At 35.6% G+C, this 26,690-nt stretch overlaps 1 protein-coding gene across 7 annotated transcripts in view; it reads right to left on the bottom strand.

Moving 5' to 3' along the window:
* The window catches only part of MAGI2 (membrane associated guanylate kinase, WW and PDZ domain containing 2), a 1,118,509-nt gene that overhangs the window by 390,597 nt on the left and 701,222 nt on the right, over window positions 1-26,690 (bottom strand). For all 7 annotated transcript variants that reach the window (XM_074367572.1, XM_074367574.1, XM_074367573.1 and 4 more), the window contains 2 exons: window positions 17,225-17,435; window positions 7,704-7,783 (listed from right to left, as the gene is read on the bottom strand). In XM_074367572.1, the coding sequence (XP_074223673.1) occupies window positions 7,704-7,783; window positions 17,225-17,435 (291 nt within the window). The remainder of the gene's footprint in view (window positions 1-7,703; window positions 7,784-17,224; window positions 17,436-26,690) is intronic.

Raw genomic sequence — 26,690 nt, 5'->3', positions numbered from 1 at the left:
TGTGCTTGAGATGTGTATTCTCCACTTGTTAAAACTTTTAGATCAAGCACACTATGTTTGTTATTCAAATCTTTCTTCTTTTTTTTTATCTGCTTTATATGTTGAGTAGTGAGATGCATTAAATCATACAGTCTAAAAGTGAACTTTTCAAATTCTTTTTTTAGATTTGTTATTTTTTTCCCTCTATATAACTTGGAGCTAAATTAGGTGCATGCATACAAGTTCAGGATTATATCCTGATTAAAGCTGCTTTCTCTCTCTTGAAAAAAGAAGGAACTAGGCAGTATCAGTCTATCTAACATTAAGGCTTACCATATAGCTACAGTAATCAAGACGGCATGCTACTGACACAGAGATAAACACATTAGACACACAGACCAATGGAATGCACTGAGTTATGACAAAGCTGTATACACAATTCAATGGAGAAAGGATACCCCTTTTAACAAATGGTGCTGGAGCAACTGGATATCTATAGGGAAAAAAAATTGAAACTTAACCTAAACCTTACACCTTATACAAAAATTAAGTCAATATAGATCACATAAAATGTAAAACTATACAACTTAGGAAAAAACATGAGAAAATCTTTGTTTTTGTTTTTGATGAGGGAATGTAATTAGGTTATTTATTTATTTATTATTATTTACTCTTAGAGGAGGTACTGAACCCAGGACCTCATGCTAAGCTTGTGCTCTACCATTCGAGCTATCCCCTCCCTCCATATGAGAAAATCTTTGGCATCTAGGGCTAGGTAAAGAATTCTTAGACTTGTTATCAAAAACATGGTTCATAAAAAGAAAAACTGATAAATTGGACTTCATCAAAACTAAAGCCATTTTCTTCGCAAAAAACACTGTTAAGAGGATGAAAAGGCCAATTACAGACTGGGAGATAATGTTTGTAAACAACGTACCTGATAAAGGGACTTACATCTAGAATATGTAAAAAACTCTCAAAACTGAATTAAAAAATCAATCTAATTAAAAAGTGGCTAAAAGACATGATCAGATATGCTGCTGGGAAGGATATACAAATGACAGATAATCACATGAAAGATGTTCAATATCATAACCATTAAGGAAATACAAATTAAAACCACAATGCAATATCATTACACATCTATCAGAATGACTAAAATAAAAAATAGGCCTAACACTAAATTCTAGCAAGGAAGAAGAGAAACTGGGTTATTCCTTCATTGTTGGTGGGAATATAAAGGGTACAGCTCCTCTGGAAAATAGTTTGGTAGTTTGATCTAACACTAAAAATAAACTTTCTATATAACCTAGCAATTATACTCTTGGGCACTTATCCCAGATAAATGAAACCTATGTTCATGCAAAAACCTGCATATAAATGTCTGTAGTAATTTTATTTGTACTAGCTAAAAACTGGAAACAATCCAGATGTCCTTCAATGGATAAATGCTTAAACACTGGTACATAAAAAGCAGCAAACCACTGAGACACACACTTGAATGGATTTCAAAGTAATCAAATTGAGTGGAAAAAGCAATCTCAAAAGTTTACACACTGTATGATTCCACTTATATAACAGTTTTGAAATAACAAAGTAATTGAAATAGAGAACAGATTAGTGGTTAAGGGTTAGGGACTGTGCACTGGGAGGAGATGGGTATGGCTACAAAGTGGTAGGTAAGGGAGCCTCATGGTGATGAATCTTTATTGTGGTTATAGTTATGTGGAACTGCACATGTGATATTATACACATGTGTATAGAACTACACATACACACACAGACATACAAATGAGTACTTGCAGAACTGGTGAAGTCTGAATAAATTCTGTGGATTGTACCAATGTTGATTTCCTGGATTTTGATATTATACTACATTTATGTAAGATGTTAACATGGAAGAGGTCATGAAGGGTGTTTGAGACCTTCCTGCACAGTCTTTTTGAAATTTCCTGTGAATTTATAATTCAAAAGAAAAAGGTCATAATTTTAAAAATATGAATTATTTAAAATAATTTTGCTACTATGTAGAACACATTCAATGATATTAATATTATTTTTAAACTTGTATACATAAAGGAGCAAGGACAAGACATAACTTATTCCTAAACATAAATGTAACTTGAGAAATCAGGAACTAAAGGAGGACAAAATTTCATTATCCTCATATAGCTACTATTCTATAACTACAGTAAATATTAACAGGTGGAAAAGAAAAACAGAAAAACAATTAGTTCAGGAATGATATTCCACACATTTAACAACTTTTATGGTTTGGACACCAACCAATCAGAATAGACTGGAACCAATTAGAACAGATGCCAGCCATAAGCAACCCACAAGGGTACTAGGACACAATGGAATAGTCATCCTATATAATTTATTTTTGATTAACTTTATCACTTCCTCCACAAAAGATTTATATTCCTAAAATATTGGTTTTTCTTTCTTGAGCTGAAATACTGGAAATGGTGCTCTATTAGTGGATGAAACATACCTGAAGGTGCTGCTATCGAAAATCATGACTAATACAAAAATTACCAATTAGTAAGATAAGAACTAACTGCTTCTATTAAGATATCTATAATTTCCATTTTTAACAAAAACATCCAAAATATCAGTGTAGAAACAAAATAACATTCAAATTAGTTTGTTCATAATATTTTAACATTAGTCATTCAAAATTTGCATATAAATGAATCTTTTTGATTTTAAAGTTTTAGTACTTGAATAGTTAATAATTTAGAGCATGATTTTATAAATTATACCTAGTGGAAAAATTTCAAGATACTCTACAAATATAATCTTAGCAGGCTTAGCAGATTAGAAAAACAAATATTCAAGGATCACATTAATTTTATCATATTTAATTTTGAGAAATTAAGATCACTAATTATCAACACAGATTTAATGAGAAAAAAGGCCTAAGCCCCTATTTAAGGAAAATAAATTATGCAATCTAGAAACAGAATTTTAACTATGAAAATAAAAGTATGCATGTCCAAATCTGTTAGTTCTATAAAACTCACTTAAGAAATGACTTGAAATTAATTAGTGTTTTCTATTATTTTAGAAAGGCAACCGCCTGTTGAAAAAAATCCATTGAATAAATATTACAAAACGTAGCTTATACTGTCTTTGTTCATGTGCATTTGGGGCACAGCTTTTTTTTTTTTTTAAGATAGATTAAGTAATAGTTCAAGCTCTAGTTAATGTCTAGTTTACATGTAGGTAAATGGGTTAAGATTATGTGATTTTTTTTTCCTTTAGTAACATGAGAAAACTCACTTATAATTCATACATACAGAATATAGATACAAAGCCACCCAATACACAGAGCTCTAGTTATAACTTTGTGAAATGTAGAGCCAGTTTAACAGAATGGAGGGGGAAAACCTGCAGCCTATTAATACTAGGATGGAATTACCTAACTGGATCAGTTTTAGCCTGCATGGGTTTGTCCTTTTCCACTTCTCCAGGACACACTTGAGAAATTAAAGGCTCTTAAGGTAGGGGATCTATTCTGAATTTCTTCCCCTGTGTCTTCTATGAGGCTAATTTGTTGGCTCAGAGCACACTCAAGGGAAAGGAGCAGTTATTTGTAAGTTACGGTGCAACAAACTGTCCTTCTTGTATATGAAATTAAATCTGTGTGAAATAGATATCCTTTCCATTTTACAAGGCAGAAAACCTAGGCTCCCAGAGGTTAAGCACTTGCCTAAAAGCCCACGGATTTGGATTTGGAATCATGTTTTCCCCAGACTACAAATACTACATAATTTCCTCTCCTGAATACAATACCATAGTCCTAATTGAGTTCAGTCACATTTCCACTTTAAGAAGGGTCCTACCAGGATTGAATCCCTTCTGATATTAACCCTAATTCAGTGATTCCTGTAGGACGTGTCACCACTGAGATGTCTGCGATAGGAAATGTCTCAGACAAACACCACGGGACCGATTCCAAGGGCTGGGGACAGTATGATGGTGCCTGACACACAATTCAACCAACCTTGCGTGCAGATTATTTCACAGCTAACTGCTATTTCTGTGGCATTTTGTAAAAGCCTAGATTGGCTTGCTGAACAGCGCTCCCCCAAATACTAATATTAGAATCCAGTAGTAGGTGGAGGCTTTTTTCTGCCATGCAGAATGGTGCTAAAGCTCCCAAAATGCACAGAGCTATGACAAACGCACAGAACACAATGACTTCAGTATTTTCAACCATACTGTGAGAGAAGCATGTTTTTATGTTTAGTAGCTGTGTTATCCTTCAAACAAAGAAGCAAAGTGTCAATAGAATAAGTGGCTTTTTAATAAGTATTTGCACTGAGCCACCCATGATGGCTTCTCCCCTGTTGATACAAATGAGAAAACATTTACTAGCTTTTTCTCTTGCCCAAGAATAATTTAAATCAGTTGATATCTCCTTTCATTTCTCTTTTACCTGACTTCTTCTTATTATAGCTGGCCAAGGAATTACCTTTATGTATCTATGTAAACAGAACTGAAGAAGCATAATTTACAAATCCATATCTACATGCACACACATACATATGTACGTTCATAATAGCATGCACACACCTACAACATGGAATTCAATCCTGGGGGGTAAAATATAAATTATAATGATAATATAGAAATTATGGTGCACAACCCAGTAAGGTTTAAAATGTGCAAATTAAAAATTATTGCACGAAACTTTCTGCTTCCAAGTAAGATGAAGTGAGTGGGTTATAACCCAAGAGAACACAGAGAAAATCTAGATCAAATGTAAAAAATAAACAGTTCAAAGAGATCAGAGAATTGCTAGAATAACAGGTCTAAAACAGTCTAAGAATCTGAACAGGAAAGAACCCTAGAGAGGGGAGGGAAGAATCTGCAGCTGATTTTTTGTTGATTCTAGGCTGTGGGAAGAACATAGACTTGGCCTGGGAAGAAGGCCACCGCTGGGGGTTAGAGAAATCAACAGACAGTTGCAGAGTCTTGAGGGACCCACAGAGCTCCGACACATGCCAATCATCCCATGACGACGTCTGGCAGTTACATTCGGAAGCTGAAAGGTCTAGAGGCAAAATACTAAAAGTCCTGCAAAGTGCCACGGATTTTTGGTAGTCTTGCACTACTGAGAAGAAAACTACTTGTAAAATACTGTTCAAGACCAGCCAAGGGGCAGGCTCTACATGGACACACTAGGCCAGGGTTCATCCTGTGGACCAAGTCCACCTTGCCTCTAATTTTGGTATGGTCCATCAGTTAAGAACAGTTTATACACTATTAAATGGTTGAGAAAAATATCAAAAGAAGAATAATATTTTATTTCATGGAAGCATGTGAAACTCAAATTTCTGTGTCCATAAATAATGTTTTATTGAAATACATTCATGCCCTTTATTTCTATATTGACTTTGGCCACTTTTATACAGCAATCAGTAGTTGCAAAGAGACTGGATGACCAAAGCCTGAAATATTCACTACCTTACTCTTCACAGAAAATATTTGCTGACCTACAATGGGCTGTTAGTTGAAACCCTGGGTGGGCAAACACCCTAAGAATAGAAGCAAGCCAGAGGTAGACTGGGTCTCACCAAAGCTCAACCTAACCTCATGTGAGCTCAGCTCCAGAATGGATAAAGGTAGTCAGCCTCTATCTGTGTCCGGTGAAAGAAGGATAAATCTTTGCTAAGGAAAGGAAAGATATTATCATCTTGAGCCTCTCTAATTTTTATACACATTTATACACACTCCAGGATTGAGAAAATGACTAACTTTTTGGATCCGAGCTGACCTGCAATACATATAAAGAAGCCTGACTTAAATAGTAGGCTCAAGAGCAAGTCATTAACATCCAAAATTTAAGTAAGTGTTTTAATCTACATTATTTAAGGAAAAGAAAAATAAAAAATAAGTAACAGTATTAACAAAAAGCACTTTTCGTGGCAGGAAAACTTAAGATATGTGTCTGGAACAACAGCATCCTGACTAGATGTTAGTTTCTATTGTAAAGTACTCCAATAACATAGGAAATAAAATCTATGAATTGCTTAGTTTGCAGAAAATGAAAATAGGTAGTAATTGACCAGTTATAAATCATTCTGAGCTATAAGACTGTATTCTAGGACTCATTTTTTTAAAGACAGGTGATTCACAGACACTGGTATCATATTTTAGGCATATACCATCCTGAGAAGACATACAAGTGCAGATATGAAAAAAACTAATAACACTAAAATATTATAGATATGCAATATGTTAAACCTACATCTCTCCCAGGATTTTAAAATTTTAACTATAATGAAAAGAACTACTCAAAGACACAAGACAGCTGAGAAGTTCAATATGTCACAGAACTGCAAAATCATTAAATTCATTTTAATTAGTATATATTAAGGCTTTATATCTGTGGCGTAAGTAAATTGTAACTCCCAGATATAGCAGAAAAGGGCATTTAAATTTATAACCTATAATAATTTACAACACATATCTCATTGGTGTCAGTGAAATGTAACCTAATTGTGCTCAAAAGTCTCAGGTCACAAAATAATTTTAAAGGATTCACACACATGCAGCTATACTTTTATACAGAAGGCATACAAATATAGCTATGAATATAAAATTAAATATAGATGGTGATGAAAATTTGGATATTATGCATTGAACTATGTACATATAAGTGGTATACTCATTTTTACTTTAACTCAGTTGTATACCTAGCTTGTGAACAGTTACCTTATAATATAGGAATGAACAATATTATCTTGATATTATCTGAGAACACCAGAATTATTGTTAAAATAAAATGACTTTTAGAATTACAGATCTTTTTAAAAAGTTGACTTTCTAAAAACTTTTAAAAAGTTTAAATACCCCTTGTCACTTTCTTCACTTTTACGAGCTCTTCAATGATAGATGCCTCTGAACAAGGCTCTAATAATTTGATCAGATAAAGGCTGTGAATGTGGTCAAATAATAAATTACCAGGGGAGTATGCTATTTATCAGTTTAGATAAATTATAAGTACTCTTTAAACATTAAATTCAATATTAAAAAAACTTAAAAGTATCAGTAGCAGACTTCATCTATATAATTTACCAATTTAAAAATGAAGTTTACCTTCATCTTACCCTCAAAATTATTTTTAAAAACTCTTTACACAGAGGAAGACAGTCAATGTTTAAGCAAGTTAATGTCATTACACTGAGAACTAGAAAATACTAAAGATAGCACATTCATGCAATTAATTACTGCCTTTAAATGTTTGATTAAAGGAAAGATGCCGTATATATAAACCTTTATATCACTGATTCCTTACTCACTAGCAGAACACTGTGTCTCAATAGAAAAACCACACATTATTTATAGTTCCATAATACTCTTCTCTATACATCATATTTAATTCTAACGAAAAGATTAGAGTCCTCAGAGAGACATACTGCAAACAAAAAGTCCCTAGTAGGAGGCAGAAAGTCAGGCCAGGAGTCAAACAGGACCCACAGAGATGACAGAGAAGTGATATCCAGCACAGTCCGGTCAGAGAGAAAAAGGAAAACCACATGGCACTGCTAAAATGCCGAGTTAACACTCTCTCCTATCTGAGCATTAAATATTACAGCTTTAAAACTGTTTCAACTAGATTATGGCTTCCTTAGGCGCGACCCTCTTTTAAGAAACACGCACATTCCCGAAGTGCAATGCTGAAACCCCATAAAAACTTAATAACCTACCATTTTCTTTGCACTCTTCTGGAGGTTTAGCCTTTTTCGCAAGTCGTGGATCCAGCCATGATGTTGTCTTTGTGTTATGGCTGAAAAGAAAAGAGATCACTCTGAACAGACACATACTGAAAGGAATCAAGTTTATTCCTTAAGAAAAAAAAAAGAGGGGGTTAGTCCAACAAAATTGCAATCGATACACTTAATTTGCTTACTGGTTCTAAGTAGCCCTGAAGGAGGTGTAAGAGTAATTGTGCAAGGCAGCTGTAAATTTGGCAACCTCAGCTCCCTGTCCTCAAAGCAGCTATTTTTATTAAAATCAACTAGAATGTTGCCAAGTTAACCTCATTGAAAATGCAGAACTCATCCAGAGCAAAAGGAATTTATTACAAATACAGGATTCTCCAGTTGGAAGAGCACAGTTCACAGGCTCTGACACTGTTTCCTGAGTTTTGCAAAAGAATTATTTTCATCTTAAACCTACCCTTTTCATAAATAGTTGTTTTGTTACACTTTAACTACAGAGCTGGCAGAGGCAGTACAAAAGTGATGCAAATTATAGCATGTTCTTGGGATTCCTACATTTTCTCAAAAAGTGATTAATAGCAATTTCATTAACCCACATTTAGCTATCTTCCATCTAAATACCTTCAATTGAGCTAGGAATGTAGGGGATAAAAATGTCAATGATTGATCCCTTTGAGCAATGAGATGAGATAAACTCTATGGATTTGGTCAAATTATAAATTATAAGAAGACTATGGCAGCTTTCATCTTTCCCCAGTTTGATCATGGTAAAGCCTGATAGTGCTTCATTATCAAGTTTCAGAAGGATGTAAAGTACTGCAGTGTCTCATTCTGGTCCTCATTTGTAGGTATGTCAATATCATCTAGTCTTTTCCTCTCAACCGAAGACTTGATGTCCATGGATGGAATGCGGGTTATGACTCTCGTAATGTGAGGACAGTAGCACTGGGTTCAGTGTCTGCTGCTCTCATTTTGAAAAATTGTCACTTTAAAGATGTTCTTTATAGACATGCCTCAGTTCAAAATGTGTGTGTGTGTGTGTGTGTGTGTGTGAGTGTGTAAGTGTGTTGATGTCTATGTTTTTATGTGCTAACAAAAAATTGGGGAGATGGGCAAGGAAAATAAATTTACTTTCATTTTACTCACACCTGCTTCTTCCATATGCTTTCCCATTTTGGGGGAAAGTCATTTCTAGGTCTCTAAGACATATTCACAAAAGCACACACATCTATGGATAAATATGAAGAGGCCATTACTAAGCCACTGCAAGGAGTCAAATTACCATTTCTATACCACACCACCATGGGTCTCAAATATTGCCTAATTTAGTACAGAAGCGTGAATTTCCTAGCTTTCCTGAGTTTATATAAAGCATTTCATTACAGGATGATTTTTTTTTAGGTTGAACTAGTACTAACGGTATGTCATTTTAATACATTTTGACAGATTGAGTCTCTTATAGTTAACAGCATTTTTAGCTGATCCTGTGAAATGATTCTGAAAGAAAGTGGGTAGTTATCGCCAGCAATTGTCACAAACATCACATGAAGATACAGCAAAGTATTTTTCAACAGTGGCTCTCACCTGCAGGCCTTGTAATTTGCATCTTCAAGGTGCCTTACAAAGGGGATATTTTTAATGCATTTGGGAGACAAACCAAGTGGCTCTTCCACTTTTCTTAAATTATATATTTTTAAACCTCAACAATTCCACTTGAAAATAGAATTCAACATTGGGCAGGAGATTGTGTAAAATGGGACAATTGAGGGGTTTTTCACAATCCATATACTATCTTTCCTCAAGTATGAGGGTGAGATTTCTTTTCACTTTCCTTGCTAGGGTAGATTCAGAAGCAGAACACCAGTTTTCTGCATCTCTCCATATTGTGTGGAACACAAATGACAGGAAGGTAAGATGCTAATGTTACATAATCTTATATTTCAATGCTAGTTTCTTTAACAAAGACACAGGCACATATATAGGCTGCATTTGCAAATAAATTTTTTCTAGCTGAGGAATGGAACAAACATTTCCCAGGAACTTTGAATCATAATAATATCCTAGTCTAAGTATTTTTATGCATAAAGTTAATGTGATGATTATGAAAAGTACTGGAACAAGTGGAGTCTGTATCTATCCACGTTTGATCAATTGTCATGTTTAGAAATCCAGATGAAAACCCTACAAAATGGTTTATCCAAAACTCTCCTCTGATGTTGGACTATATACTGAGTCTATCTGGAGGACTGGAGCAAACCAGAAGTGCAGTTTCATTCAAATCTGCAATTCGAGTTTAAACTCATTATCAGAATTGCCTTGAAGACAAGTGATGGGCTGACTTGTAATAAATCAGACATTTCTGAATATTTTGTAAGTTTAACCTTTGCCAAACTGACAAAAGCAGCACATTAAATAATAACATCTAATCTTCTGAGGATGCATTCTTCTACAGAAAATGCTTCCCTTCAACCAGGAAAAGCTGCTGACTTCATGGCACACCACTGCAAGGTCATTCTTACTATCTCATCACATTTCCTGACTGTCTGCTTTGTCAACGACTGTGCTAGAACTTTCACAGCGTCTCCTCATTTAATGCTAAAGAGCCTTTGTGGCTAGTATTTTTAACTCCATTTTCTGGATAGTGAAAGGAAGGTTGAGAAAAGACAGGTAACTCACCCAAGACTACATACCTAGTGCACAGTGTGAAAGTGAAAGGGCTAGCATGACACAGATATATCTGCTTCCCAGTCAAAGTTTATCATGATCTGAAACTGGGGGCACACTAAACACAAAACTTTGCTTTTTAGACAGAGGCACTTTATTTCACTCTCTCAGAAGCTCATCAAAGATCTTTGTCCTAGCTCCTTCACCAATGGATTAGAAACTGAGACCTTTATCTCCTAATGAGTACAGTAATCAGTGCTTAAGTTCCTTTGTGTTGAATGCCTTGCACCTAGTAGGTACTGTATTAAATTTCACTTGCATACAGATGATACTATCACTGGAAATACTTTCCCCTTAGAATCTTGAATTCTCTATTCAAATCACTTTTAAATCAAAATTTCTTCATTCAAATCTGAATATTTTTCCAGAATAAAGTCTTAAAAATTGTGATTTGTATAATCTACATATAAATATTAGGTCTTAGAGGCTAATACTAAAGAATTAGGTTAATGGAAATGCTATTAAATGGGTGGTGTATTTATTAGGAGCAGAACTTAAAATTTTCATATAGATTATGCCACATTCTATACTCCATTCCATTTTTTTCCCTTTATTCTGTGTTTTTGTTAGGTATATATAAGGCTAAGGGTTGACCCAATTCAAACCCAATTTTAAGGCAAGTCCTCTTTCTCTTTTCATTCTGTTTCCTTTTCCCCTCTTCTTCCTACCTTTGTCTTGCCACCTGGATCAAAATAACATTTTCACTACTGCACAAATGATGGATGCTGTTTCATCAACTGAAATTTGATTAGTGGAATAAGAAATGTTTATTATCAAATATATTTTTCTTTGATCCATTTTCTCTAAAAAATAGCAAAAGACTTAAAACAATGATAAACACATTGAGTTTTAAAAGTTCTCCTAAAAAGCCAACTCTGAATCTTATTCTTTGTCTGATATACTGTATTTTCATCCTGGTAAATATTACACTGGAAGAATAAAAGACTGAACTCAATAATATTTGGCTGCATGAAACATAATAATTTTTTGAAGATGGTAAACAAGGCCCAGGTCAATATTTTAGAGTCTTCTGAGCAATTCAAGATGTCTGTGGGTGTCAGAGTTCCAAAAGAAGTTGTCACATATGTTCACGGCCAATAACATAGAGATCATTGGCTGTATTTTATGTATTTTTAAAAACTAACAGTTTTTTAGAGGAATATAGACTGATTACATTTTACATTGGGGGTCAATAAAATCCTCAGAATGATTACATCATTTTCTCAAAGACTTTCTCTTCCCTCTATATCATCATTTCAAAAGGAAGAGCTATTAAAGGCAATGACTGGATATTCCTAATTGATGATGAACAGTAGAAACTTTTTAACTCAAGACTTTCATGGTGTTACTGTTTTTTTCTATTTATACATCAGGAATCTACATAAAAATTATTGTCATTGACCTCTATAGTGGTTAACTGTTTCCTAAATAATACTCCTAAAATTTTTCCTCAGCATATGACTATATGAGTTTCCCTTCATATTATCTTTCATATGTTTAGACAACATTTAAAAAAGAAGTTTTATTATAAATACTCTGGGTGTGTGTTGCATACTGTTTTGTCTAAAACTTATTTTCTGTCTGGGGATTGAACTAGAATCTTGTGCAGGCACAAGAAAAAACATATAAAATACTCATTTTATCTGCTATTATAATACAAATCACAGAAAGTAACCCTAGACCAGATTTCATGACTAGTTGGGATATGCTGAGCCTAGAATGAGTAGCATTAGGCTGGTACTGCCTCATACCAAAAAGCCAGCTATGCTTTTCTTTTCATTAAATTTCTCAAATATTTTATCTTCTTTTAATAAATGAAAGTTTTAAATTTGTTGTAAATGGTAATTGGTGATTTACTTAAAACTTAAGGAGATACAGAAATAGCAACATAAGAAGAAACAGATTGTGTGTCTTGTTTAAAATTTAAAAGCTAATTCAGCCTTGACAAAGATATAGGAAACCATGTATAGCCATGACATTTTTCACAGATGTGATTTTCAGTTACAAAGGCTTGCTTTTAAAAATCTATTATTTAAGATGGCATAGCATTCACTGCCACTCAGGAAGATGGTAGTAAACAAATAGGTTCTTGTTGTCATTTTTGTTTTTTGCCAAAGCAATAGCAGTCTCTTTTATGTCACTAACTAAACTGACTCCCAAACAAAGAAGTAGTTTAATGGGATTCCCACAGCATGTCAATCCAGATTAACCCTGTGGCAGCTCTTCTTTATGGAACATTTACCCTCTGGAATAGTGGATTTTTGGCCGAGAAACTTATAAAACAAATACTGTTTGTAAAAGTATGCTTCTTTTTTTCAACCAATGCCTGTTTATATATTGGCGGTGGTATGGGATAATGGCAATGGCTTTGCAGGGTCACAAAGCCATGAGATCTTGGGACTGTTAATTTGCTCAAGGGTATCTTGGAATATCATCTATAAAATGGGGGTACCTCAAATGCTTTAAAGGGCGGTTATGATATAATATATGTAAAGTAGGCACCATGGCAAATTAGTTAAGAGCAAGGACCTTTAGAGCCGGACTATGTCCCATGAAAGAATGAATCTTGTCAGTTTTGTTGACTGCTGTATTCCCAGGGTTTAATAAAATGGTTCCTAGTACATAGTATGTGCCCCCAAAATATGTGTTGAATAAATGGAATCAAATCATCCTGGCTTTGTCAACTCGTGGTTATACGACCAAGAGTAGGCTTCTTACTTCTATAAGCCTCAGTTTCCTAAAGTGAGAATTAAATGAGCATAGTGTAAATGCTTACCGTATTAGCTTTTAATGTTAAGTAAGCTGAACACAGCCTGAAAAGAATAGGCACTCAATACGTGGCAACGATTATTACTAACTTGAATTTATAATTAATATACTGTCTATTAAAAAAGATACTATTAATGAAGATATTATGAGTTAAGGAAACTACTGGCTTTAAACAATATTATGCATTTGAAAGTTTTTCAAAATTGCTAAACATATGACATTATTAATGATTTAAAGCATGTTTGGAAAAGTGAATTCACTCACAATTTAAAATTCTATTGCTTAAAAATGCCTTCTCAGTCACCTTTTCCCATTAAAAATCATTGTAAAGGATAAAAGGAACCTGCTTTTATCATTTATCAATGGAAGCAGTTCTGAAGAGTGTGGGAAATAGAGTTGGCCCACGTGTTCAGTATGAGAACAATGACCAAAAAAACCCCCTCATCTTCTAAAAGCAACACTTGTAAAGTACCAAGACATATGAACTATTTTGCAAAACTGAGTAAATCAACAAATATTTTAAAACATTATTGTACAGAGGACAAAAAATGAAGTTACTTATCACCCTAATTCAAATCGCACTCTCTCTCTCTCTATATATATGTATGTATTTTAATATACACACTTCAATGAACACTTCAGCATAGGCAGAGTTCCCCTCTTCTACTCAAATGAATATAGAAATATATATAAATACAGATATTTAAATCTTATACATAGAACCACAGGGTCCTTCTCCTTTGTTTCAGTTATTTTCTGTTTTATCACCATCTTCATTTCACAGAAAACAGAATTCAATAAAGTGTAATGAGGACGTGTTAGCTACCAGGGGAGACATCCATTATTCTAAGTGACTCTCGCAGTATTTGTGCAGAAGGAAGTTTCCACTGATGTCAGCTCTCCTTACCTCACAAATCTCACTGATGTCCCTTCTCTTCCACCCTTCCTTCTGTCTGCTTTACCTTCCTCTTACTCTGCATTTCCCTTTTATCTTCTTTCTTTACTATGGCTTTGCTTCTGGACTGCAAACTTGTATATTACAAATATTATTTGTTCTATAGGTGAATTGGCCAGAAGTTCCAGGACACATCATGGCTTAGTCCCTAAGACAATCCTTTTGCCCCACCTTACTCTGCCTCCTGTCACTGTACCCTGCTCTCCCAAGGAGCTTTAACAGTAGAGAGTTTATTCACATGAGAATTCACTGTGATATCAACAGAGATAGCCAGCAAAGATACCCAGATATCAATGACACTGGGTTGAGATGTTGATTTTGTCAAGTGTAGTTAGGAAGGAAAGGAGCATTCCAGAGCAAAGAGTGACAGCAATGGGTAGAAAATTAGTGAAAACTAAGAGAGAAGCACAGCGGAGTGAAATACAGGCCAGAGAGAAAGGAGTATGCATCACAGGGTGTGATGGTGTGCAAATGAGGGACTGGAGGAAAAAGACACTGACCCCTCCCTGCTCTATTATACCTGAACTTATCACACTGAGTCTGGGGAGTCAAAGTAAGCTTTTTGAAGGAAGAAAAGATGGATCTCAAACTGGTCCGGGATGAAGGGTGGGCGGGAGAATGCCTCCATTCTGTGAGCAACCTCTTTAAGCAGGCATTTGCCCGCGCCTCCTATTAATCACCCTCCCATCGCATGCTCACTCCAGCCCTTAATCCAGGCTTCTTCCTTCTTGACCTCTGCTTGAGTCCCCCCCAGTATAAGCATTCTTGCTGCAAATGAAACTGTCTCCTCCTTTTTGTCTTAATATTTCAACTCAACCCACCTCTCTGTTCCTAATACTATCCATTCATCCTTCCCTGCAGTAATAGGAAGATAAACAAACAAAACCCTCTCCTTGTCTTTCAAAAGCACTAATGATCAAGCAAAATGAAACTAAGTCATCATTTCAGAGGAGTCACCAACTAACACCTACCTCCCCAGGAGGGTCCGGGGGTCTTCTCATCATCCCTCACACACCCAGGGACTGGGCTTTGTAATGACAGTTCCGATACCTGGAATGCTCTATCTACCTATTGCCAACTTTACCTTCCCTATGATACTTCCTTTTATTACGTATGTCTCCACTAGGTGTACCCTTCTCGGAATAGTATCACAACATTCAGAAGTCAACTGCTTACTAGTTATTTCACTATTCCTCTTCTTCTCTCTTCTTCAACTTGACAATCAATTTAAGAGCAGAGACAAAATCTTATGAATCTTTGAATTCTGATATTGGATGATTCACTAGAGTATTAGTAGAATCATTTTGGTCACTTCCTCCTAGTCCTGACAGAGCTTCATCATTTACTATTTACCATGAACACAACTTTTGTCTTACAAAGTCTCTTTTCTCCACAATCCCCAAATCTGACACAGTTAAAAGAGAAAAGTTTGTTTTATAATCACAAAAAAGAAGGTCTTTATAATTGCATTATTGGAAACACTGAAGGGAAACAGTTCTTTAATCAATGTCCATGCTGGTTGTCTTTTATTATTTCCATATAGTCTTACTCCCCTGTATTATATAATAAAAATGTGCATGCCATCAGTCTCCTTGTTCTAAACATCAAATGTTCTGAACACCAATGTGTGACCTCACCTCGAGGGTTTATATTTTCTGGTCTGCAATGGTGCTATGCTGTGCCTATCAATAACAAAATTATGCTTTTAGATATAAATTTTTTTGAACACCAAAAAATTCTGTACTGCTTTCTCTTTTCCAATTAATTGATAAAAGATGTCTTTGGGTCATTGATTAGAGCAATAAGAAATATATGAGATTCCTATTCTTTTTTTAAACTTGTAAGATTTGTTAAAAGGTGAATGGTGGCAATTTATTTTCTGCAAAACACTGCATTTCTCATCCATGTTGGAGTCAAGCAGAGCACCAAGTAATTACCTGCTTATGTATTCCCTTAGCCACAAGGATCAAAGTTTCCACCTTCATGTGAGAATTAAATATTAGCATGTGGTAACATTTCAATTTCACGACTGAGTTCTGCCTATGGAGATCCAAGTCACAAATCACTCCACGTTGGGAAAGTGAATCTAGTTTTAATATGTTTCTTGAATAGTCAGAGTTTACATATTTTTATCTACTGTCAGCACTGAAAACTCAGATGCTACTAATTTTTCTCTTTGAGTCTCCTACAACTTTGAGGGACTAGAGTTGTTGTTCATTTACAATATTTTTAATTTTTATACTTTCTAACAAACATTTTGATTGTCTTATGGCATCAACAATTTAATTCTGTACTACAAGCTTCAATTTATAGGAGTTAATAAAGTTGTTTTGCTCCTAGAAACTAAAGAAAAGGAAACCTAGATAATCTTGTTAATAAAATACATAAAAAAATTCAGTTTGGGGAAAAAAGTCCCAAAAGAAAGAAAAGATTAGGTTGAGTATGTATCATCAGTAAGTTCAGAATTAGCATTTCAGTTTCCCTGGCAAGTCAAAAACGGTAAGCAACAAACAGAACGAAATTTAATAAAAATAAGTATGATGAACTATACAAAACACACGATTTTATTAATACCTGACCTCAGGGTCAAATTCCTAAAATGTTTTCTTTTGTGACCAGCAAGTATTTTGCTCTCAGTAGCTGCATCCTATTAAACCACTGGGCAAGATGGTGGAGGTTTCCAGCAATCTGATTTAAAAGATGGGGATTCTCTCATTTGAACTGCATGGAGGTCTTGGAAGAGTACAGTAGGCATTTCCCCATGATAAGTACACTATTTCTAACTCAATAATAATATCACATGGAGATTTGCCTTTACAGTCATGACTGCAACAAATTTTGCAATGAAATTGTTTAATTCATTCTTTGACTGATGGCTATAATCTAGGATCTTTTAATTGTATTAAGACACTATCTCATTATTCTCTCACAAAGAAAGAAGCTAATAACACTAACAGTGAAATGCAATATTTTACTTTGACCACTTCTCCAGTTGCTCCATCATTTACACGCTGCTATGATCTTTATGGAAATGTTCAGAGAAATGTGTGAAACTCACTCAATGAAGTAGACTTCACCCTTCTCTGTGTAGGCCATTTCCCAGTTATCAGGCAATGGGTCTGATTCCTCACTCTCTTCAGGTTTCATTGGTTTTGCATCCTCCATCTGCTCCTTTGGCTCCTCAGGCTGACTATATACTGGTGCAGGATAAGGCTGGGAGGGTGTCTCCCCTGAGGCACCTGCACTCTTGTCTTCATGTTCACTGGATTCTAGAAGAAAATAAGAGCACGTGGTTAGTCACTCTAGCCACTGTAATCTCTGAGTGAGTGTGGATTATGCTGCAACAGGGAATGAGCTGTACGAAGGCTAATAGGAAAGGCATATGGCAAACAGCTCTGAAAATTATCAGTAGGCCTTGGGTTCCACTTTCACTCATCATTCTTGTCAATCTTTCAACTAGGTATTGCTGATGACTAAATCAGAGGACTGTTTCACAGCACAGGAGTCATAGGCAGAGTAAATACTCCCTAAGGATGTCCATGTCCTATGCCCTGGAACATGTGCCTGTTATCTTATATGGCAAAAGAGGATCTACAGATCTAAATGAATTAAAAACCTTGCATTTGGGAGATTATCTTCAATTACTCAGGCGGGTTCACTGTAGTGACAAGGGCCTTTACATATGTAAGAGGAAAGCAGAAAAGGATTGTGAGAGGGAGACGTGAATACTGACAAATGGCCAGAGATGTACTGTTGCTGGCTTTGAAGACAGAAGAATGGGACAACCACAAGCTAAGAAATGTGGGTGGCCTTTAGAAGCTGGCAAGGCAAAAGAATAGTCTTGACATCTTGATTTTTAGCCCAGTGAGACCCTTGTCAGGTTTCTAACATACAGAACTGTAAGATAATAAATATGTATTGTGTTAAGCCATTAAGTGTGTGGTAATTTGTTACAGCAGAAATAGAAAGCTAACACAACAGAGTGAAAACTAAAAGAGATATATACCTTTAGAGAAATGATAAAAGACTTGGAAGACAGACCCAAGGGTACCGACATGCAAATGGTATGAGCTCCAGAATGAGGAAAAGGAACACATGGAGAAGAAATAATAACTCAATAAAAAATTGAAAGTTACCGAAGATGAAGAAACACTTGAATCTGAAGACTAACATGGTTCACTGACTCTGAGGCCAAATCATTGAAGACCCCTAGACAAATGTAGGTGAAATTTCCAAATTAATGAAGACCCCTAGACAAATGTAGGTGAAATTTCCAAACTCAAATGCTAAAAAGCATCTTTAGCAGATTCTACACTGAAGAAACTTACCAAAAAGAAAGGAACAGAAGATCTTCAGACCTTTTATCTGTAATACTCTAAGCTCAAAGACAGTAAGGTAACATCTATAGTACTTTGAGAGGGGAAAAAAAGTACAGCAACTCAAGAACTTTTAACTCTACCAAAATATTCTTCAACTAACTAGGCAAAAGAAAGTCACTTCTTAACATGCAAAAGTTCTGAATGTAATTACCCATGTATCCTACTTGAAGGCGGCATTTGAGGAATTATTCTAACCATATCATGATGGTTAAATCAGACCACAGATCTCAAAATAAGGAAAGAAAAGAAGGAAATAAAAATTGAGACCAAAAATACTGGGCAATATAGTTGAATGTAAATGGAGGGTGATCTTATTTCTGCAAAATTATAGTATGTGGTAAAGTAAGATTCTTGAAAGAGAAGAAAATATTATATGCAAAACCTATTATTAACATGGGTTTTAAATCTTACCTTGGGAAACCTCAGGCTCAGAGAAGTTTTCTACAAGGTAAGATGGTGGCTGGGAGAGAAATTCAGCACCACTGTTGGTCTAGGGTGTGGCATGGTGGTGGTAAGAAGAGGGAAACCATGGAAAAGATCAAGGGAACCAAAAGCAGAGGGGGCCTGTAGAGTAGTTTGGAACCCTGGGAGGAATGTTTCCTGTAGAGTGGCTCCAAATCTCTGTTGAAGAGTTAAGAGTAGAGAAATGGTACATTTGGCAAGTACTACTCCCAAGACTTCCCTGGGGCAGGGATGTCATGCAGAAGTCCAAGTTTGCTCCAGTGGAGACCTGAAAAGCAGCTAAGAATAGGGAACCAGTTTGTCTGCTGTGAGGGTCACTACGGCTTCTTCATAGCAGAAGGTGTGGTGGGGACAGCTTAAGCCAGAAACTGCAAGGACAGCACTACTGACACACAATGTCAATGTGACAAGGAAGCCATCTTGGAAACGGTGCTGATAATTACTATTCAAAGAGTAATCTAAGTTGCAGAGTAATATACACACACTGTTAATTCAACTTTTTTTAAAATAAGCAAACATCAAATTAGATATAGGCATATAATTTTGTTTGTAACTATATGAACATGAAAACAGGATGGAAGGATGTACAACAGATTGTGAACTTTGATTACCTAAAAACAGTTAACTTGGATGGGAGTGGGAGTTTTTTTTGTTTTTTGTTTTTACATATCTTTGCATTAGTTGGCTGTTATTTTTGTAACTTTAAAAATTAATATAGTAATTTACCTAGGAGTAAATCTAACCAAGGAGATGAAAGACTTATACGTGGAAAACTATAAAACACTGATGAAGGAAATTAAAGAAGACTTAAAAAAATGGAAAGATATCCCATGCTCCTGGATTGGAAGAATCAATATTGTTAAAATGGTCATACTGCCCAAGGCAATCTACAGATTTAATGCAATCCCTATCAAATTACCCAGGACATAATTCACAGAACTAGAATAAATCATAATACAATTTATATGGAACCACAAAAGACCTAGAATTGCAAAACCATTACTGAAGAAAAAGAAAGAGGCTGAAGGAATAACTCTCCCAGACTTAGACAATACAGTCATCAAGACAGCATGGTATTGGTACAAAAACAGACATATGGACCAATGGAACAGAATAGAGAGCCCAGAAATGAACCCACAAACTTTTGGTCAACTCATCTTCGACAAAGGAGGCAAGAATATACAATGGAATGAAGACAGTCTCTTCAGCATACGGTGTTGGGAAAACTGGACAGCAGCATGTAAAGCAATGAAGCTAGAACACTCCCTTACACCATACACAAAAATAAACTCAAAAAGGATCAAAGACTTAAACATAAGACAAGATACAATAAACCCCCTAGAAGAAAATATAGGCAAAACATTATCTGACATACATCTCAAAAATGTTCTCCTAGAACAGTCTACCCAAGCAATAGAAATAAAAGCAAGAATAAACAAATGGGACCAAATGAAAATTACAAGCTTCTGCACAGCAAAGGAAACCAGAAATAAAACAAAACGACAACCTACAGAATGGGAGAAAATTTTGCAAATGAAACTGACAAAGGCTTGATCTCCAGAATATATAAGCAGCTCATATGATTTAATAAGAAAAAAACAAACAACCCAATCCAAAAATGGGCAGAAGACCTAAACAAGCAATTCTCCAAGGAAGACATACAAATGGTCAATAGGCACATGAAAAAATGCTCAATATCACTAATCATCAGAGAAATGCAAATCAAAACTACAATGAGGTATCACCTCACACCAGTCAGAATGGCCATCATTCAAAAATCCACAAATGACAAATGCTGGAGAGGCTGCGGAGAAAAGGCAACCCTCCTACACTGCTGGTGGGAATGCAGTTTGGTGCAGCCTTTGTGGAAAACAGTATGGAGATTCCTCAAAAGGCTAGGAATATACTTACCATGTGACCCAGGAATCCCACTCCTGGGCATATATCCAGAAGGAACCCTACTGCAGAATGACACCTGCACCCCAATGTTCATAGCAGCACTATTTACAATAGCCAAGACATGGAAACAGCCTAAATGTCCATCAACAGATGAGTGGATAAAGATGTGGTATATTTATACAATGGAATACTATTCAGCCATAAAAACTGACAACATAATGCCATTTGCAGCAACACGGATGCTCCTGAAGAATGTCATTCTAAGTGAAGTAAGCCAGAAAGAGAAAGAAAAATACCATATGAGATCGCTGATATGCGGAATCTAAAACAAACAAACAAACAAACAAAAACAAAAACAAAAAAATACAAAACAGAAACAGACTCATAGACATAGAATACAAACTTGTGGTTGCCAGGGGGATGGGGAGTGGGAAGGGACTGGGATTTCAAAATGTAGAACAGATAAACAAGACTGTACTGTGTAGCACAGGGAAATATATACAGAATCTTGTGGTGGTTCACAGCAAAAGAGAATGTGACAATGAATGTATGTATGTTCACGCATAACTGAAAAATTGTGCTCTACACTGGAATTTGACACAACATTATAAAATGACAATAACTCAATAAAAAATGTTTATAAAAAATTAATAAATGTAATTTAAAGTGAGTAACGTAGAATGTCCTCTTTGTCTCAGTTAATGACTTGCATCAATTTTTTCCCCACATGCATCAATCTCAGAGAGCAATAGGAAAGCATCTTTAGGAATTAGGAAACGCAAGAACACTTTACAGGCATTCACTGGTTTGCCCTTCAAAAGAAGACTTTATGACGATAACATGGTCCTTAGTGCTACAGTCTCCCAGCAGATTCTTCACACAGATTTGTCCTTTGTAAATTGTGCAGAAAAGGAGGAGCAGAAGGTACCATTTTTCTCTTTAGATTCTTTTTCCTGTACCTTATCACAATATGTAATTACTAATACATGAAACACACTGTTCTCAGGTATTTCCAAGTGTCATGTTGCATTTGAGAAGTTAAAATGTAGGGTCATGCTCTGAACATACTCATTTATTCAATAGTCCCTTAATATTTATTAAGCACTCAATTGGTGTCAGGCACTGAGGACAGAAGAGTGAACAAAAGTGGCATGATCCTTGCTCTCACGGAACTCAAAATATGTCAACATGTGTAGTCTTTAAACAATTTTAACTGTAATGAGGGCCACCAAAAGGAAAGATGAGATCTTACACATATGCATTCACCTAATCTTAGATAAAGAATCACAGAAAGCCCTTTTCCCAACATGCTATCAAATCTGAGACTTGAAAAAGGAGTCAAGAAACTTCTTTCAAAGGTAGGTAAGGGAGAAAAAAATAGATAAGCAAAGACTGGCTTAGGCCTTAGACGGCATGCTCAGAATTTAGGACTGTATTCTGAGAGCAATGAGAAGGTACTGATGTGTCTTAATCAAAGGGACGACACAATCAGATTTTCAACCTCACAAAGATCCCCTTAACTGTTCTGGGGGTTTGATAGTGTTTGTGATCTAGGCAAGAGGTCATGGTGGCATGGCACGGAAAGAAGTGAACTGAAAAATATTTATAATGTGGATTTGGTATGATCAAAGACGAAAAACTGGAGGAGAGAGGGCATTGCTTAATGGTAGAGTATGTGAGGTCCTGGGCTCAATCCTCAGTACCTCCATTAAAAAAAAAAAAAAAAAAGAATTACCTTAAAAGAAACTGGAAAGATAAGGAAAAATGAGAAATCATGATAAACCCAGTGGGTGGCAAAGCAATTCACTGAGATAGGAAACATGAGAGGAGGAGCAGGATTCTGTAGGGAGTTGGGGAGATGTGGGTATAATTTTATGCACAGGACATAGAGGTCCATGCCAAACTCACAATGGAGATGTCAAGTCAGAGAATTCTTGGCTGGAGAGAATCAACTAGAAAGACAACAGCATCTGGCTAGATGGTATTATAATTTAAGCCACAGGAGTGAATGAAATTGCCTAGAGAGACGGTGCAGCAAGTAGAAACAAGAATCTCAAAGTAGCTGTCTGAGGAACTCCAGCATGTAATAGTCAGTAAGAGAATGATCCAGAAAGAGCAGCCAGGAAAGTAATAGAAAAATCAGCTGATTTTTATGCCACAGAAGCCAAGCAAAGGGAAATGAGGAGGAAACACTTAACTGTGGCCAAAATTTCTAAACAGCCCACCAAGATAAGGATGCAAAATCTAATGAAATTAAGGACATGGAGGTCACAGCTACCAGTTATGGTAGTAGTTATAGTGGAGTGGGGGGTGGGAAAGCCAAGTTGGAATGGATTAAATGAATAAATGAAAAGAAAATATAGAGTATGCTGACAGAATTCATCCAATAAGGCTAGCTATAAACAAACTTTTTTCTTCAACTATATAATGCTACTAAATTTTCAAGAGAAATGTGAGTCTTTCTTGAAAAAAAAGTTTGGAGTCGTTGGAGATGTCTATAGTTATATTTATTGATGTGCTAGAGATTACTGAGCCAAGTTGTCCTAGTTTAATCTAACTCAGTTATTCATTGATTCCTGTATTATTACCTAATCGATCAATCATTAAATTAGCAAACATGAATTTAATACCTACAATGTGCAAGATACCTGACAAAAGCTTTAGGGGGCTTTATCAGGCTGTTGTGAATTGGGTTGAGAGGAAAGTAATAAGTAGCACCTGTCTCCTTTATCTAAACTAAATAAGAGGAAAAAAACGAGTAAGGTAAATGGAGAGCCATAACAATCCCACATTTACTATTCATAAAGGCTAATCTAGGGATGCAGTTTACAGTGAGTCAAGGGCTTCTGGTGAAATGCAGAATCTAGCCAATGTACCCATAGGCAGCACTGAACCAGGGCAGGCTTCCCAAGTTAGGGCAGAACCTATTCCCAGAAGGGCCATGCAGAGCATTAAGAGGAAAAAAAAAAAAAAGAGGAGTTGAGTCAAGCAAACCGAGATTCTCCTTCCAAGATGTATCACTCAGAGAAGTCACTCCACCTCTCTGGGCACAGTAAGTCAAGGAGCCGGTGGAGCACAAATTAAGTATCCCCTTTGACAAGCAAGACAACATGGGAGGTGGAGAGGAAGTACCCCCTTCTAACACAGCAACATAGAATACTATCATAATGATTTATTGAATGATACTCATATATAATTTTTTAAGGAGACAATATAGCATATAGAAACAAGAGTACCTAAGGCAGCTGTCTGCGAGACTTCAAAATGTAACAGTCACAAGGGAAGAAACTGACATTATATTTCCTATATTATGTACTAGGAAAATAGTATTAATTAACTAATTAATTAACCACTTGTTGAGACCCTACAAAGTGCCAAGCACTAGACTAGGCACTGGGCAGTTAAGGAGATGCTGGTCCAAATAGCATGTATTAGTTTGCTAAGGTTGTCACAACAAAATAACGAAACTGGATGACAGTAAAAATTTATTGTCTCACAGTTCTGGAGACTAGAATTCCTAGAACAAGGGTTCACTGGCAGGGCCATGTTCTCTCTGCAGGTGCCACAGAAGGATCTGTTTCAGGCCTCTCTGCTGGCTTCTGGAAGTTCCTTGGTTGTGGCAGCATGACTCCAATCTTCATATGGTTTTCTCCTTGTATACATGTCTGTGTCCTAATTTCCCTTTTTAAGAAGGGCACTACTTGTACTGGATCAGGGGTCCACCCTACTCATCTACTATGTAACTAGTAGAACTAATTACTATTACTAATTAACTACTAGTACTTAATTAGTTAAGCAACCTCATCCTATTTCCACTTAAGGTCACATTTTGAGAGTCTGGTGGTTTGGACTTCAGAGTATGACTTTGGGGGGATACAATTCAACTCATTAAATAGTATATTAGGCAAGTTTATTTTACAATTCACTCAATCAATAGTTACCACGTCTGGGACTATAAATTATTGTTTCATGCTACATCACAATTGTTTCCCTGCTTAGTAAGAAGAACAGAAGTTAACTTTACTATACTTTGAATAATATAATTATGTCTTTCTTTTGTATGTGGCTTATTTTTTTTAAATAGATATGTTGGGTGTTTTATAATTAACTGAGAAAGTACCCATTAAGAAGAGAATGGACTTTTAAAAAATAGACTTTATATTTTAGAGCAATTTTAAGTTTACAGCAAATTTAAGAGAAAGGTACAGAAATGTCCTATATACTCCCTGTCCCCACAGATACATAGTCTCCCCATTGCTAATATCATCTACCAGTGTGGTACATTTATTACAGCTGAGTACTGCATAGACACATCACTATCACCCAAAGACCATAGTTTACATTAAAGTTCACTCTTAGTGTTGAACATTTTAAGGGCTTAGATAAATGTATCACGACATGTATCCACCACTATAATATACAAAGTAATTTCACTGCCCTAAAAATCCTCTGTGCTCTGCTTATTCATCCCTCTCTCCTCTCTAACTCTTGGTAATCATTGATTGCCATCTCCGTAGTTTTGCCTTTTCCAGAATGTCATATAGTATAGAGCCTTTTCAGATTGGCTTCTTTCATTTAATAATATACATTTAAATTTACTTGATGTCTTTTAATGGTTTAATAGCTCATTTCTTTTTAGCACTGAATAACATTCCATTGTCTGGATGTACCACTAGAACATACTTTCAGTAATTAAGGGTGAGAAAGAATAGATTTACAGGCTAACCATGTGTAGCCATTCCTGCCAGCACTCCCCTCCTCCCATGGAGTTCAGTTTAAAACTATATGCGTGCAAATGTCCCCTAACACAGATCTCATAGATATCAGATCTGTGGTTTGAGAAGCCCTAAACTATTTAAATTCTGACTAAGGAGAAGGAGCCAAATAACCCCATGCATACATTTTACTTCTATAGTGGTATGAAACTATTTCTTGATTAGGAGGTGAACATGTAGAATTGCCTTTTTTAACTTCCAAGACCCATTTCTCAGCATGGTTTTAAGGTTAAATCCAACCATGAATTTTTGGGATACGTAAATATAATTTTTCCCCAAGATGCTTGCTGCTTAAGTGAACAGACTTTATCAAACACTGGCATTTTTTCTGAGCGTTCCGTTTTGCATTTCTAGGTGGCTTAGATGCTTTGCAAAGCAGACCAAGGGGTTTATTTTTGCACCAACAATAGAAACAAAGACTATCTCGATAAAGAAGGAACACCTCTTTTAAAAGAATGGTAATGATAAAAAAATTTTTCCCTTTGACCAGGACTGTTGTTGTATTTCCTAGAAATTCTATAGAAACATTGAGACACAAAACATGCATTGATAATATACAGTCTTATAAGCAAAACCTATAAAAACCATGTTTTACATACACTTTTACTGCTCTGAATAATTAAAAAATATAATTTCTTTCATCTTTCCTATCCTAATGGTTTTGTTGGATTCAGCAATAATTTCCTTCTTCCCAGAAGAAATTCAGAAGAGCTCAACGATCTGTACATAGCACAGGGACTGAAAGCCATTTTAATTAGAAGAGAGTTAAATGCATGCATTTTTGCATTTAGTCCAGTCCACATAAATTTTATAGCTCTGGTCCAGTCTAATGTTTTGATATTATAATATGTATAGTAGCCATTCCATTTGCCTACATGTTTATTGCCCTAGCATTATCTAACACATTGCTTTTTGGATATAAGACTAGGGATAAATCAGAATACCATGGTTTTAAATGTCCCCACCAAGTTTTATTAAAGAATAATCAGAAACCAAGATAAAACCATTT

This window comes from Camelus bactrianus, chromosome 7, assembly GCF_048773025.1.
Source record: "Camelus bactrianus isolate YW-2024 breed Bactrian camel chromosome 7, ASM4877302v1, whole genome shotgun sequence".
NCBI lineage: Eukaryota > Metazoa > Chordata > Mammalia > Artiodactyla > Camelidae > Camelus > Camelus bactrianus.
This window is presented reverse-complemented; position numbering and strand designations above follow the sequence as displayed.